This window comes from Salvelinus alpinus, chromosome 25 (assembly GCF_045679555.1).
Source record: "Salvelinus alpinus chromosome 25, SLU_Salpinus.1, whole genome shotgun sequence".
Lineage (NCBI taxonomy): Eukaryota > Metazoa > Chordata > Actinopteri > Salmoniformes > Salmonidae > Salvelinus > Salvelinus alpinus.
The window spans coordinates 10146244-10161949 of NC_092110.1; the positions used below are offsets into that span (position 1 = coordinate 10146244).

Genomic DNA, 15706 nt, shown 5'->3' on the forward strand with positions numbered 1-15706 from the left:
CAGGGTCAGAGTTTGTTACCGGCTGGACTGGGAAGAGAGGAAGGAAGCTCAAATCCAAATTGGAGAAAACAAAACAGAAGGTGGATGTTTTGTTTTCTAGCAGTGACGTCAGTCTGCTGTTCAGTGTTTTCCAGTATTTTTTTTGTTTTTTTGTTTCTCTAAAGCCAGCTTCCTACTCCCTGAATTTAGAAGTTAACTTTGTCTCTTTTGACAGGGACACAGATTGTCTTTTTGCTTTAGAACGCATGACATATTACCCATCTAGTTGTTAAGCCGTCATATCATTCTTTTAGATTCTATGATACTGTAGTTACCCCCCAGTCTTTCCTTTGCCCAGTGAGACTAGATCTCCTCCCTGTCTGTTCCTGTGTTTTGCTATGTGGTTGTTTTGCCTACCTTAGTTGAATGCGCTGGATTTGTAAGTGTCTCTGGATAAGAGCGTCTGCTAAATGGCTAAAATGTAAAATCTAAATGTAGGTGAAGACTGTGGCCAGAGACCTGTATGAAGACCACTTCAAGGCGGTGGAGAGCATGCCCAGGGGGGTGGTGGTCACCCTGAGAAACATCGCCACCCAGCTGGAGTCTGCTTGGGAGCTGCATACCAACAGACAGGTACTAACTCAGAAGCACATCAACTCTAACCTCATTTATATCACAATCCGATAACGTTATGCATACCAACAGACGGGGGTGAGGGAATTGCCTTGGAACACTCGCACAACAGCACTCAGTAATATTTTACAGTGAAATCGCTACAATGATAAGATTGAGTAGATTTTTATTTGACTTACTCTGACATGGAGTTTTTGTTCTCTTGGTTGTTCTGTCTGAAGCTATAGGCGACAGGTTTGATGGCACGGTGAAAGTTAAATGTACTGCTTTGTCTGTTGCAGTGTATCGAGGGAGAGAACACATGGAGAGACCTGATGAAAACGGCTCTGGAAAACTTGATTGTGGTTCTCAAGGATGAAAACACCATTTCCCCATATGAAATGTGCAGCAGTGGCCTCGTTCAAGCACTTTTTACTGTCCTTAATAATGTAAGTAGGTTAGGATCAATGGATGGTTGAGGCATTTTGGATGTGGTCTAAGATGGTACCCTTTTTCCAATATAGTACACTACTTTTCACCAGGGCCCTTTGGGCAACAGTAGTGCACTATATAGGAATCCATTTGGTCTGCAGATTTCTCTTCCTTGCTTAGCCTTGTTCTCAACACTGTCTGGGCGTCCAACTTCCTCAATGTTGGGACAATAAAACTTCCTGAATCTGAATATTTTGTGTCGTTAGTCCAACTCCTGCTCAATTCCTGTTTTTTCTTTTCTTTTTCAGAGTGTTGAACTTGACATGAAACATGATTGTAAACCATTAATGGAAAGGATAAATGTATTTAAAACTGCATTCAGTGAAAACGAAGATGATGAAAGGTAATCTAATAATTTGGACTTTAATATAAATTATTATATATATTTCTTTTAAATAAAGTGTTAGTGGCTCATCTCCTGGTTTGTCCCACTTATTCAGCCGACCTGCAGTTGCCTTAATCCGCAAACTACTAGCAGTCCTGGAGTCCATTGAGCGGCTACCTCTGCATCTGTATGACACCCCAGGCTCCACCTATAACCTGCAGGTGAGTCTCTCCTCCAGCCGCACCTCACACTAGTGTTAGTGGTGGTGACCAGTCGTTTGTTTGTTCCAGCTACCTGTTTATTGATTAGGGTCAGTAAAACGGATTCGTCATTCTTTGTGTGCGTGTGTTAGATCCTGACGAGGAGGTTGCGTTTCCGTCTGGAGCGTGCCCCTGGGGAGACGGCGCTGATCGACCGTACAGGGCGCATGTTGAAGATGGAGCCCCTGGCCACCGTGGAGTCTCTGGAGCAGTACCTCCTCAAGATGGTACCGCCCCCTTTACTTCAACCCTGTTTCATCCTCTCATTATCTGCCATTCGGTGTGTTTGAGGGGATCAGTTTGAGCAAGTTGAGGTGCTAGTCTTGATCACATAATAGAAGTTATTTAGTATGCAAGGTGATTTGAAGATCAGTGATTCTGTGCATTCCGACTGCAATGTAGTCAATCTCAAACATGCACGTAATCTCGTCTCTCTCTCCTCCAGGTGGCCAAGCAGTGGTACGACTTTGACAGATCCTCCTTCATCTTCGTCAGGAAACTGAGAGAGGGACAGACCTTCACATTCAGACACCAGCATGACTTTGACGAGAACGGAATAGTTTACTGGATTGGCACCAATGCAAAGTAAGTCTCCTCCCATTGTCTTTATGTACAAAGACCTGATAATGAGCTTAATGCTCATGATCCAATATAAGAAAAACAACCTTGTATTAATTTAGTGTTTCCTTTGTGTCTCCAGGACTGCATATGAGTGGGTGAACCCAGCAGCCTACGGCCTGGTGGTAGTGACCTCTTCTGAGGGTCGTAACCTGCCCTACGGCCGACTGGAGGACATCCTGAGTCGGGACAGCTCTGCCCTTAACTGCCACACCAACGACGATAAGAACGCGTGGTTCGCCATCGACTTGGGCCTGTGGGTCATCCCCTCGGCCTACACCCTGCGCCATGCCCGTGGCTACGGCCGCTCTGCCCTCAGGAACTGGGTGTTCCAGGTGTCCAAAGACGGCCAGATCTGGATGAGTCTGTACACCCACGTGGATGACTGCAGCCTCAACGAGCCAGGGTAAGTAAGCCTTGTCCCAGACAGAATGGCCCATAGGGCAGGAGATTCTCAACAGGAAAAACTCAGGACCCTAAACCTGTAAGTCTGATTTTAACTGTGAGTTTGTGTCCTGTCCTGTCGAAGGTCCACAGCCACCTGGCCTCTGGACCCTTCGAAAGAGGAGAAGCAGGGCTGGAGACACATCCGCATCAAGCAGATGGGGAAGAATGCCAGCGGGCAGACCCACTACCTGTCTCTGTCAGGCCTGGAGATCTACGGCACCGTCAGCGGCGTGTGTGAGGATCAGCTAGGTAAGAGTCTGCACCTGGGTCCTCTCAAAGTTTCTTCCATCTAGGGAGTTTGTTCTTGCTACTTCTGCTAGCTCTTTGGGGGTCTAAGCTCTCACCAGTGCTGTCAAAGAACAGTCAAAACACTTAATGATTTTAACAATGCTGTTGATCCATCCTCACTTTTCTCGTATCACAGCCATTAAACTCTGTAACCCTTTTAAAGTCACCATTGGCCTGAAATCCCTGAGCGGTTTCCTTCCTCTGCGGCAACTGAGTTAGAAGGGACGCCTTTGTAGTGACTGGGTTTATTGAAATACCATCTTAAGTGTAATCAATAACTTTACCATGTTCAAAGGGATATTCAATGTCTGCTTTTATTATTTTTACCCATCAAACAGGGAAAGCCTTCCAATTGTTTATCCACCGTAAATTAGTTAGGGGATTTTAGAAACACTTAAAATAAGGTCTGTGTTTCGTGTAGGCTTACCCTGGCGTGACGTTTTGATAACCATTTAAATCTCTCGGACAAGGTGACTTATCAATATATTTGGCTCTATTTACTCAGATTCTAAATTGCTAATTAGCATCAGATTAAACATCATGCAAACTACAAATCCCTGCAAGCTCCAGCACGTCATCTATTGCTGACTCTTCTGCTAACAGGTATTGTCAATTTAAAACTTGCACTAGACAGTTCACAGAATTTTTGTGGGGTAAATGTAGGCAAATAATATATTGATTTTTTATTTAACCTTTTATTTAACTAGGCAAGTCAGTTAAGAACAAATTCTTATTTACAATGCCGGCCAAACACGGACGACGCTGGACAAATTGTGCGCTGTCTTATGGGACTCCCAATCACGGCCGGATGTGATGCAGCCTGGATTCGAACCAGGTACTGTAGTAGTGATGCCTCTTGCACTGAGATGCAGTGTCTTAGACTGCTGCGCCACTCAGTAGCCTCTTTTATATTGATAAAAGTCACCTTGTCCTAAAGAGATTTACACGGTTATCAAAAGGTCACGCCAGGTTAAGTCTACATGAAACGGCCCTTATTTTAGTGTTTCTAAAATCGTCCGATGGGAAAAATGAATGGTGGGAAAACGATTGGAACCATTTCCCTGTTTGACTGCTAGGTTTTATGGGTATTATGACACATACTGTGATACTCTGTGGCCTTTGTGGTTGAGTCTGAATTCACTGCTCTAGTGAGGGACCTTACAATTATCTGTATGTGTGGGGTACAGAGATGAGGTAGTTGCTCAAAAATCACTTATCACACAAGTAACACATTTTTACTTGTGAACTTATTTAGGGTTGCCATAAAGGGGTTGAATACTTTTAGACTCAAGACATTTCAGCTTTTTTATTAATTTGTAAAAAATTTGAAGATCATAATTCCACTTTGACATAAAGTATTGTGTGTAGGCCAGTGACAGAACATCTTCATTCAATCCATTTTAAATTCAGGCTGTAACAATAAAATGTGGATCAAGTCGAGGCATGTGAATACTTTCTGAAGGCACTGTGTATGCGAGGAGCACTCTTTTTGCTGAGGCCGACACTGGTTGTATACTGGGGGAAAAAACTATAAACGCAACATGCAACAATTTCATAGATTTTACTGAGTTAGAGTAAGTATAAGGATATCAGTCAATTGTTATAAATGAATTAGGCCCTAATCTATGGATTTCACATGACTGGGAATACAGATATCTTTAAAAAAATAAAGGTAGGGGTCCTGGATCAGAAAACCAGTCAGTATCTGGTGTGACCACCATTTGCCTCATGTTGCGCGACATGTCCTTTGTATAGAGTTGATCAGATTGTTGATTGTGGAATGTTGTCCCACTCTGTGCAAAGTTGCTGGATATTGGCGGGAACTGGAACATGCTGTCGTACACGTCAATCCAGAGCATCCCAAACATGCTCAATGGGTGGTGACATGTCTGGTGACTATGCAGGCCATGGAATAACTGGGATATTTTCAGCTTCCAGGAATTGTGTACAGATCCTTACGACATGGGGTTGTGCATTATAATGCTGAAACATGAGGTGATGGCGGCAGATGAATGGCATGACAATGGGCCTCAGGATCTCGTCACGGTGCATTGAAATTTCTATCGATAAAATGCAATTGGGTTCGTTGTCTGTAGCTTATGCCTGCCCATACCATAACCCCACTGCCGCCATGGGGCACTCTGTTCAGAATGTTGACATCAGCAAACCGCTCATCCACACACCGCCATACACGTGGTCTGCAGTTGTATGGCCGGTTGGATGTACTGCTAAATTCACTAAAATGATGTTGGAGGTGGCTTATGGTAGAGAAATGAACATTGAAATCTCTGGCAACAGCTCTGATGGACTTTCCTGCAGTCAGCATGCCAATTGCACGCTCCCTCAATGTGAAAAATCTGTGGCATTGTGTGACAAAACTGCAAATTTGTTGCCTTTTATTGTTCCCGTGTAATGATCATGCTGTTTTAATCAGCTTCTTGACATGCCACACCTGTCAGGTAGATGGATTATCTTGGCAAGCTGACTAACAGGGATGTAAACACATTTGTGCACATCATTTGAGAGAAATAAGCTTTTTTTGCGTAAAACATTTCTGGGGTCTTTTTATTTCAGAACATGGGACCAACACTTTACATGTTGCGTTTTTATATTTTTGTTCAGTGTAGTATGTTTATGAATAATTATTCATTTGCTTTTAATGACTCCAAGCAATCTGACCCGTCTCCTTCTCCCCTCCACAGGTAAAGCAGTGAAGGAGGCAGAGGCCAATCTACGCAGGCAGAGGCGTCTGTTCCGCTCCCAGGTGATGAAGTACATAGTGCCAGGGGCGCGCGTGGTGCGGGGCATCGACTGGAAGTGGAGAGACCAGGATGGCAACCCAGCAGGAGAGGGTACGGTGACGGGGGAGGCCCATAACGGTAAAACTCTACTACAGCCTAAGCCCACACCATCTAATATAATGTCCCTGTGTGTGGAACTGAACCCCCACACACACAGCTTGCATAGAAAGCTTTTGTTTTTCTATGAAAAAAGGGTTTAAGAAATATTCTTAAGGGACTTAGTCGACTGACATGATGATGCATGTTTAAACTGCTAAGGCAGGACATAATGCAGAGCTTTATCCCAGAATAAACCCATATGTCACCCCATCATCACATGTGGGGAGTGTTATAATAGTTGTTCAGAGGAATCGGGCTGCGTAACTATGGCTATTGAACATAGGGTGTGCAAAAACTAGTAACAATGGAGTCATTGATACAAATATGGTAGACCATTTTATTTTATTTTTTATTTTTTACAAATTGTGAACATCAAGTGCATTTACATGCTTTGAGGAGCCTTTTAGTACATCTTAAAGGGCAATCCACCACTTTTCAACCTCGTTTTCATTATCTCTAGCCCATTACCAGTGTCTACATATGTGAAAACGGTGCATTTCTACTTTTTGTTGGGAAAAAATATACAGTTTAAAAAGTTCTACCCAATTAAAATGATTAAATTAAAACATTTTAACAGTGATTTTCAAACACTGAGATTTGCGGTGACGTGGGGGCAATAACATTCCCTCCCTCTGGCCTGAAACTCATTGCAGGCTTTTTAAAAACTTTTATTCTTACCCTTTGATGTCACAGAAGCAGTTTTTAGGACCTTTTTAACTACAGAGCATAGAAACGTGACATTTTCACATATGTAGACACTGGTATGGTGCTGGAAATAATGAATAGGAGGTTGAAACTGGCGGAATTGCCCTTTAACCCAAATCTCCTTTTTACTAACTCTCTCGTCTCACCTTTGTATGTTAAATACTAAGGGTTGAGTTGGTCTGAAAGAAATCAACCAGCAGTTGTTCATTATGTCCTAATATAATGTTTGCGCTTACATAACATCTGTGCCTTAACCCTGATCAGTAACTTCAGAAACAAGGTCTTTACATGACATTATACAGGTGGCCGGTGCTACTACACAGTTCTAAACGGGACAGTGTTTTTTTTCATGGCTTTCCCACTAAAGGCTGTTACTTTCCTACTTTCTCTTCTGCTTCTGACCTCACGCTACAGGCCTATTACTTACTCCTCTCCAATCCAATCGGGAAACAAGGCCATTCTTTGTTAATGAAGGATAAATAATAACCTTCAAAAGCACTTTAACTGCAAAGCAGTCTAGTGGCTGATCTAAGTCAGTGCTACTGCTCTGCTGTGTGACTAGACTGCATTATATTGGGCTCTTGCTCTTCCTGCCGCATTATTAAATACAAGGGCCTGAAAAGCATCACATATTACCTATCTCTGTATGCCGAACGTCTTTTAAAACCACTCATGATCATTTTACGTATTTCACTAAACTTGCAAAACTGTCACTACCATTATACCCTTTTTGTTATTAGTTTGCTAATTTGAAGCGCAACCCTCTCCCCCAACGTACCAGGTAACCTTTTCGTACTTGTACAAGCTATCTGTTAGATCTCTGGGTAGCCATGTGTTTAAATACTTTTTGACTAATTGTCTCCATCAATCAACTAAGTGCATGTTGATGTCACAATTTGCAAGCACTGAATAGACTCACTCCATTGCAACTATATTATATTTACATTGACAAAAATATTCTTCAGTTCCTTTTTCTCCGGTGGCTTTTAGCTTCGCATTTGCAAAATTCTACTTTGCTTGTCATTTTCTGTAACTCATGATTTCTATCTGATTGCTTCACCTGGACCAGAGTACTAGACCATACAGTATTGTTAAGACAACCAATATCTCAATTAGACTTGCCATTGATTTAACTATTCAGCAATATGCTAAACATACTATCAGCTTCAGCATAGCTGCATATAATGGCATGCTGTTGTTGAATTAGTCTGAAGCTGTATTCAGCCCACCTGTCATTTGTCATAAACAAAGGTATTTGGTCCAGTGTCAAGCCGAGCTGCTGTCTTGACTTGCTGTCTGCTCTCTGCTGGGTCTCACAACATTCATATCCCTTTCCAGGCTGGATTGATGTCACCTGGGATGCTGGTGGCTCAAACTCTTACCGTATGGGTGCTGAAGGAAAATTTGACCTCAAGCTTGCGCCAGGGTACGACCCTGAGTCTGCGCCATCACCCAAACCTGTCTCATCCACTGTTTCAGGCACAGCGCAGTCCTGGAGCAGCCTGGTGAAAAATAACTGTCCGGACAAGGGCGGCTCCTCCTCGGCTGCAGGGGCCAGCTCTTCAAGCCGGAAGGGCAGTAGCAGTTCGGTGTGTAGCGTGGCCAGCAGCAGCGATATCAGTCTCAGCTCCACCAAGGTAGAGCGCCGGGCCGAGAGCCTGCTGGGGGGGGTCCTAGGGGTCAGTGGTGGCACCATCGGGGCAGAGGGCCAAGAGCCCATCGTGGTACTGTCCTCCGAGGCTGGATGCGTGTCCAGCACGTTAACTGCTGAGGGAGGCGAGCGGAAAGCAGGTGCGGACAGGCAAGAGGCTGTAGACGCCACGTCCATCTCCATGGCACTAGTCAGCGTCAGCTCGCCTGACGTCAGCTCCGTGTCCGAGTCCTCCAGTAAGGAGGCGGCTTCCCAGAGGCCTCTATGTTCTGCGGCCAGCGCCCGTCTGTCCGTTAGCTCTCTGCTGGCGACCAGCGCTCCCATGAGCTCCAGTGCCAGCGTGCCCAACCTGTCGTCACGGGAGGCCAGCCTCATGGAATCGTTTGTGAGGAGGGCTCCCAACATGTCCCGCACCAATGCCACCAACAACATGAACCTGAGTCGCAGCAGCAGCGACAACAACACCAACACACTGGGACGAAACGTCATGAGCACTGCAAGTGAGTATTCAGCCTATACTGTCTGCAGGCCAGGGATGCATGGGATACACAGCCCTCAGCCTTCAGTTCTCCTCAGCCTTCAGTGCACATAAAGGGACCACTGTCCAGCCGGCTATTGAACATGATTGGCATGACTTGTAGAAGGAGCCTTCTAACTTGGGTTTGAGATTTGGTCACACTTTTACATAAAAGTAGAGTTTAGCTTCAGCTAGTACACTAATAAATTAATAAATTATAAAATGTTTACAACCTGGAGTAGTTGTCAATTTTACATTGCAAGGACACGTGTAATGTTTGAACAAGTACTGTGAATGCACAAGTCGCAAATATATGTAAAATGTTTTGCGTTGTGTTCAATATTGATAATTTGATCACCACACAAAGGGAAGGATCAAAACAAGAAGAATAACTACTGGCTTCACATAAGAGTGGTGTTGTTGCTTTTGTGTTGTGTTTTGTTTGTCTTTGCTCTAATATTAAGCTATCTTGTTGAACCAAGGAGAATCCAACGCCTTTTTTGCCTTTGCTGACAGTGCATTACTAAAATTAATTAATTTCCATTTTTTTTGTCATCCTTAAATAGAGCTATAGAAATAGTGAGCAGTGGATCATTTTATAATGTTGACATTTTATTTACTCAACATGACTTCCAGTGGTCAGAAGATGCTGACTGAGGCTTGAATGTGACAAGCATGTGTAGTGGTAGAAGAACAACCAGCATTGTTTGAACTGGAATCAGTCAAAATAATACCTGCTTCTTTTTCTGTTTGGGAACTAATCGCATTTTTTGGTTTTTGTTTGTTTGCAGCTTCTCCTCTCATGGGTGCACAGAGCTTTCCTAACCTCACAACCACTGGCACCACCTCAACTGTTACAATGTCCACATCCATAGTAACCAGCAGCAATAATGTAGCCACGGCAACCACAGGTTTGTCGGTTGGCCAGTTGCTCAGTAACACTCTGACCACCAGCCTGACCTCTACGTCTAGTGAGAGCGACACTGGTCAGGAAGCTGAGTTTTCCCTCTATGGTAGGCTATACTAGACCTACTATTATTATACATCTCTTTCCTCCTCCACACCTCCTCAGCTTCTTCAACATTTAACGTGTTTCTACTGCCTAACATCCATGTTAACATTTGGCACATCTTGACTCCTCATACATTTGGCCAGCGCTTTCTGTCTCGGAGAAGTGCATGATGATCAGAGTTGTTTCTAGTGAGACCTCACACTTGAGTGCTCTCCCTGCAGACTTCCTGGACAGCTGTCGCGCTAACACGCTATTGGCCGAGTTAGATGATGAAGAGGATCTGCCTGAGCCAGATGATGATGATGATGAGAACGAGGATGACAATCAGGAAGACCAAGAGTATGAGGAAGTTTTGGTACGGTCCAGGGTAAACCTTGGTTTCCACATTCATTTTAATAGGGTAAAATTTGTTGCAGTTTCTCTTCATATAGTGTACTTGTCGATTGCATGCTTGTACTCCCTTTTTAAAAATAGTTGCCTGAACCTCCCTTAAGTTTGTCTGTAAATTCTGTGGATTGTGAAGTGTGATTTAATGTATGTGATTTTTGTTAGTGTTTTGTTTTTATAAATGTTTCTTTATCCTGTAGATGTCTAATATCGGTGTTGCATGTTTGTGTTGGGTGTAGTACCTTGTCTGCCATTCCCAAAGAGCTGATGGCGGTTGTTCATGTCGTGTGTTATACAGGAAGAGGAAGAGTATGAAACCAAAGGGGGTCGGCGTAGAACCTGGGATGATGACTTTGTCCTCAAACGCCAGTTCTCTGCTTTAGTCCCGGCGTTCGACCCCAGACCAGGCCGGACCAACGTCCAGCAGACCACTGACCTGGAGATCCCTCCCCCAGGTAAACACACCACACCAACAGTATTCAGTTCAATATGTATGACTGTGAATGGACTTGGTTTTGTACATGATTACTAGACAAATGGCAAGTCTTTCACACGTGCTTCAGTTGAACTCTAGAGCACAGTGGTGAGCTTTTTCTCCACGTCTTTCCTTGTCCCTACAGGTACACCTCGCTCTGAAGTCCAGGAGGAGGTTGAGTGTCCCCCCTCCCCCCACCTCGCCCTCATCCTCAAAGTGGCAGGGCTTGGAACCACCCGAGAAGTTGAACTACCTCTCTCCAACTACAAGGGTACTATCTTTTACTATGTCCAGAAGCTCCTCCAGCTCTCCTGCAGCGGGAGCGTCAAGTCAGATAAACTGCGGCGGATCTGGGAACCCACATATACGTAAGTCTGAATGGTTGTTGTTGTTTTAGCTTTTCCTCGTGATTCTGTGGTGAAACCTAATCTAAAAATAGCCTTTTGATCTCCTTAATGATGTTTCGACTTTCTGTGTTGCAGGATAATGTACAGAGAAATGAAGGATTCAGACAAAGAGAAGGAAAGTAGAAAGATGGTAATTGACAGGTTTCACATCCCCTCAGTCTTTCTATCCTGCCCATTCAAATCTTGGCTGTGAATTTCTGTGGCTGTTCTCAAATGTGTAGCTAAATGTTCCTCCTGGATAGTTAGCCAGCTAGACAGCCATACCTCACTAACCTTTTAAAGACGCAAGGAGACTGTGACTGAAAACCCTATTAGTCATAATGTAACTAGAGTAACTGCACCGGCCTCTTTAGTGGTTAAACCAATCTACTGTAATGCATGTCTATTTGCCTTGAGACTTTACAATCAGGAAAGACCAACATTTGGTTCTTCCTGTTGTAGGGTTGCTGGTCTGTAGAGCATGTGGAGCAATACCTTGGCACTGATGAATTACCAAAGAATGACTTGATAACCTACATGCAGAAGAATGCAGACTCATCTTTCCTGCGCCACTGGAAATTAACCGGCACTAATAAAAGTATTAGGAAAAACAGAAATTGTTCTCAGCTCATAGCTGCATACAAGGTATAGAACGACATCAAGATGTTGCTTAAATATCTGTCTATTTTCTCTTTTGATATCCTTTTCTTTCTTGCTTGACTGTCACTTGTGTTAGACAGTTGTTGCTGTTTTCTTTAGCTAAATGGCTTGTGGCTGTTCTGTAGATAATGCATTACCATGATTTCCATAGACGTCAGTGTTGTGAATCTGTTCCGTTTCATTATTTTGTCATACGAGAATGCAGTAATTGTACAGTAAAATAGCCTTGTCCAGTTTTATGCTACTGTCTTCACTGTTAATCAGAGAGTTAGTATAGGCAGGGAGCTGAAGGAAACATCCGGTTTTAAACCACGGTCCATATGATTGCTTGCAGGACTTCTGTGAGCATGGATGTAGGTTAGGGGGCCTGAGCCCTGGGTCTCTGGGTGTCATGCAGACCTGTGACATTCTGAGTGTGGCCAGGGAGCAGGCCCAGGCTAAGGCTGGCTCCAGTCAGAGTGCCTGTGGAGTGGAGGACGTGCTCCAGCTACTCCGTATCCTATTCATCATCGGGGGAGACCCCCACGCCCACGCACGCACTTTCCAGGAAGGTACGGATACACATCTCGGAACACACACTCTGTATCCTCTTCATCATTGGTACACACACACACACACAACTACCAGGAAGTTATGGCTACACCCCTTCATACCCCCCCTGTTTGTGTTCTTAATGACACATGTTGTTAATCTACTGTGTAATGACTAGATGTGGATGACCTCCAATTCAATGCATCGCCTGAGGAATTCACCAGCAAGAAGGTCACAACAAAGATTCTCCAGCAGATAGAGGAGCCTCTGGCCCTGGCCAGTGGGGCCCTCCCAGAGTGGTGTGAGCAGCTTACCAGCAAGTGTCCTTTCCTCATCCCCTTCGAGACCCGGCAGCTGTACTTCACCTGCACTGCATTTGGAGCCTCCAGGTTAGTGCTACTTGACATGTAACAAAAATGCGTGTCTGTCACACTCTGTATTCTCCTGAAGATGGTGCATGGTCTTGTACTGCATTGAATAACGAACATTATGCTCCCTCACATATTACAGGGCCTATTATTGAAGATAAATTATTTGAGTGCTGTCCATTTCATTCACCTTATTCTATACTGACCCTGTATGTGCCTGTGTCCTCAAGGGCAATAGTGTGGCTGCAGAACCGGCGGGAGGCCACCATGGAGCGCTCACGGCCCTCCACCACAGTGCGGAGGGACGACCCTGGGGAGTTCAGGGTGGGCCGGCTCAAACACGAGAGGATCAAGGTCCCCCGCGGAGACCAGATGATGGAGTGGGCTGAGAGCGTCATGCAGATCCATGCCGACAGGAAGTCTGTTCTGGAGGTAAAACACCACGCCAGATTACACCATATTACGCCAGATTTAAGCACATACATTTTACTCCTGGCCTATAAAGCACGCTCAATGGAGGATCTGTGTGAAGGGATTATTGGTTGCCATGAATAAGTGGTCCACATAATGCTATGTGGTGTGAAATAAGTCCTCATTCATCCAATTCATAGTCATCAATTTTGTAAGCTTACTGTACATGTTGGGGTTTTTTACAGCTTGGTGATGTGTTCCCCTATTTGAATGGCATGGCTATGAAAGTTCGTATTGACTGACCAATATGTCTCTCTTCCCAGGTTGAGTTCCAGGGGGAGGAGGGCACAGGCCTCGGTCCCACCCTGGAGTTCTATGCTCTGGTGGCAGCTGAGTTCCAGAGGACTTCCCTGGGTATCTGGCTCTGTGATGACGACTTCCCAGACGATGAGTCTCGCCAGGCAAGTGCCGCTTTACTGTCACATGAAAACCTAAACAGTAATATTTGGACAATATCCATGCAATTACATGTTCTCATTTTCCTCAAAAACAACATACTGTATGTTTAGATGTTATGAACTATGTCAGTGTCACTTTAATATTTTTGGGGATTAACTGTGTGTGTTGTACTATCAGGTGGATCTGGGTGGGGGTCTCAAACCTCCAGGCTACTACGTCCAGCGCTCCTGCGGCCTGTTCCCGGCCCCATTCCCCCAAGACAGTGACGAGCTGGAGCGCCTCAGCAAACTCTTCTTCTTCCTCGGTGTCTTCCTGGCCAAGTGCATCCAGGACAACCGCCTGGTGGACCTGCCCATTTCACGACCCTTCTTCAAGCTTCTTTGCATGGGTGACATTAAGAGCAACATGTCCAAGCTGCTCTATGCATCCCGCGGAGGCCCTCTCCTCCTTGATCCTACCGAGCAGCACCGCCACTTCTCAGAGATCCAGTCGGAGGCGTCCACCGAGGAGAGCCAGGACACCTATTCCATCGGCAGCTTTGACGAGGACTCCAAGTCCGAGTTCATCCTGGACCCCCCTAAACCCAAGCCCCCGGCCTGGTACCACGGCATCCTGACCTGGGAGGACTTTGAACTCGTCAACCCCCACCGGGCCAAGTTCCTGAAGGAGATGAAGGAGCTGGCGGTGAAGAGGAGGCTGATCCTGGGGAACAAGAGTCTGTCTGAGGATGAGAAGAACACTAGGCTGCAGGACCTCATGCTGAAGAACCCCATGGGCTCTGGACCACCACTTAGTGTAGAGGACCTGGGGTGAGCACAGCGCCCACCACCACTCATTACTGAGAGAGCTTCTTAAATTTAGTCAAGAATTCAGTGGATAATATCCTGAATTGGAATGGCATTTTTGCTAATTACATTGTTTTGTAGGTGACGTATAATCACTTGTGGTACATTTTTACAATTTGCTCACCTGTTCAGTTTCCAATTATGCTGATTCATTATTTGATCCTTGACCGCTGTATCGTTGTCATTCAACATGGCTAATTTTGAGTCCCTTTTCTCCCAGATTGAATTTCCAGTTCTGCCCCTCATCCAAAGTGCATGGGTTCTCAGCAGTGGACCTGAAGCCCAATGGAAATGACGAGGTAGGTAGAGAACTGCACCGCTAGAGTTTTACTGGTTAGATGAGTGGTGTCTAAATCTGGCCTGTGCCCCTCTGTTAATCCTTCCAGATGGTGACCATGGAGAATGCCGAGGAGTATGTGGAGCTCATGTTTGACTTCTCTATGCACACTGGCATCCAGAAACAAATGGAGGCTTTCAGAGGTATGCCTATTGAAACAACATGCGGATTAGCGTTAGTAATCACAGAAAAAAATTGTTTGCGCACTACATTTTGAATGTAATGAAATTAACTTATTTTCTCAGAGGGTTTTAACCGAGTGTTCCCCATGGAGAAGCTGAGCTCCTTCAGTCACAAGGAGGTGCAGATGATCCTCTGTGGAAACCAGTCTCCTTCCTGGACATCTGAGGACGTCATGAACTACACAGAGCCTAAGCTGGGCTACACTCGGGACAGGTATGATGGCCCTCGTATCTACTACAGTTTATAGACTAGATCATTTACGCTGGCCAGCTTGAAAAACGTTTGTTAGATCTCCTTGTATTGACGGTGTTGGTCGTGTTTTAAAAGGGGTTCAAATAACAAGAACTGAAATGGCGAAGTCGCTAACATGACCAGAACGTTACTTAGTTCCTAGAGGAACATGGGACCTTGTACTGCTGCGCCAGTACATCAACTGACACTATCTAACAGCTTGTTGTTTTCATATTTTGCTGGAGACCTTTTTAACTGTATCTGTTCTCGTCCTCTCCACAGTCCTGGGTTCCTGCGTTTTGTGCGGGTGCTGTGTGGCATGTCATCTGACGAGAGGAAAGCCTTCCTCCAGTTCACCACAGGATGCTCCACTCTGCCCCCTGGTGGTCTGGCCAACCTGCACCCACGCCTCACCATCGTTCGGAAGGTAAGGCTCTCCATGAGACCAATCACTGCTGAGTTTAGGGAACTTTGTCAACCTTGCAGTACAGTAAGCCATCCTAATGAGGTTGATATGTTTCAGAAATGCTGTCAGTAGAAATTTGGGAAATGTTTGACATTAAATGTATTCTGTTCAGCTTTAAAATCATAGTATTGTAATGACACTACCTCCACCACTTGAATCTG

At 44.9% G+C, this 15706-nt stretch overlaps 1 protein-coding gene across 7 annotated transcripts in view; it reads left to right on the forward strand.

The window, feature by feature from the left end:
* The window catches only part of hectd1 (HECT domain containing 1), a 28069-nt gene that overhangs the window by 11264 nt on the left and 1099 nt on the right, over positions 1-15706 (forward strand). The window contains exons 15-40 of one of the 7 annotated variants that reach the window (XM_071365551.1): positions 4-80; positions 478-612; positions 894-1040; positions 1332-1426; positions 1524-1629; positions 1761-1895; positions 2114-2253; positions 2369-2692; positions 2816-2982; positions 5724-5900; positions 7965-8777; positions 9586-9807; positions 10028-10206; positions 10492-10648; positions 10814-11036; positions 11151-11205; positions 11517-11699; positions 12049-12265; positions 12424-12634; positions 12844-13045; positions 13348-13485; positions 13661-14292; positions 14549-14627; positions 14715-14808; positions 14911-15061; positions 15362-15506. In XM_071365551.1, coding sequence (XP_071221652.1) covers positions 4-80; positions 478-612; positions 894-1040; positions 1332-1426; positions 1524-1629; positions 1761-1895; positions 2114-2253; positions 2369-2692; positions 2816-2982; positions 5724-5900; positions 7965-8777; positions 9586-9807; positions 10028-10206; positions 10492-10648; positions 10814-11036; positions 11151-11205; positions 11517-11699; positions 12049-12265; positions 12424-12634; positions 12844-13045; positions 13348-13485; positions 13661-14292; positions 14549-14627; positions 14715-14808; positions 14911-15061; positions 15362-15506 — 5204 coding nt within the window. The remainder of the gene's footprint in view (positions 1-3; positions 81-477; positions 613-893; positions 1041-1331; positions 1427-1523; positions 1630-1760; positions 1896-2113; positions 2254-2368; positions 2693-2815; positions 2983-5723; positions 5901-7964; positions 8778-9585; positions 9808-10027; positions 10207-10491; positions 10649-10813; positions 11037-11150; positions 11206-11516; positions 11700-12048; positions 12266-12423; positions 12635-12843; positions 13046-13347; positions 13486-13660; positions 14293-14548; positions 14628-14714; positions 14809-14910; positions 15062-15361; positions 15507-15706) is intronic. The other 6 variants (XM_071365552.1, XM_071365553.1, XM_071365554.1 and 3 more) reach the window with 6 other exon arrangements.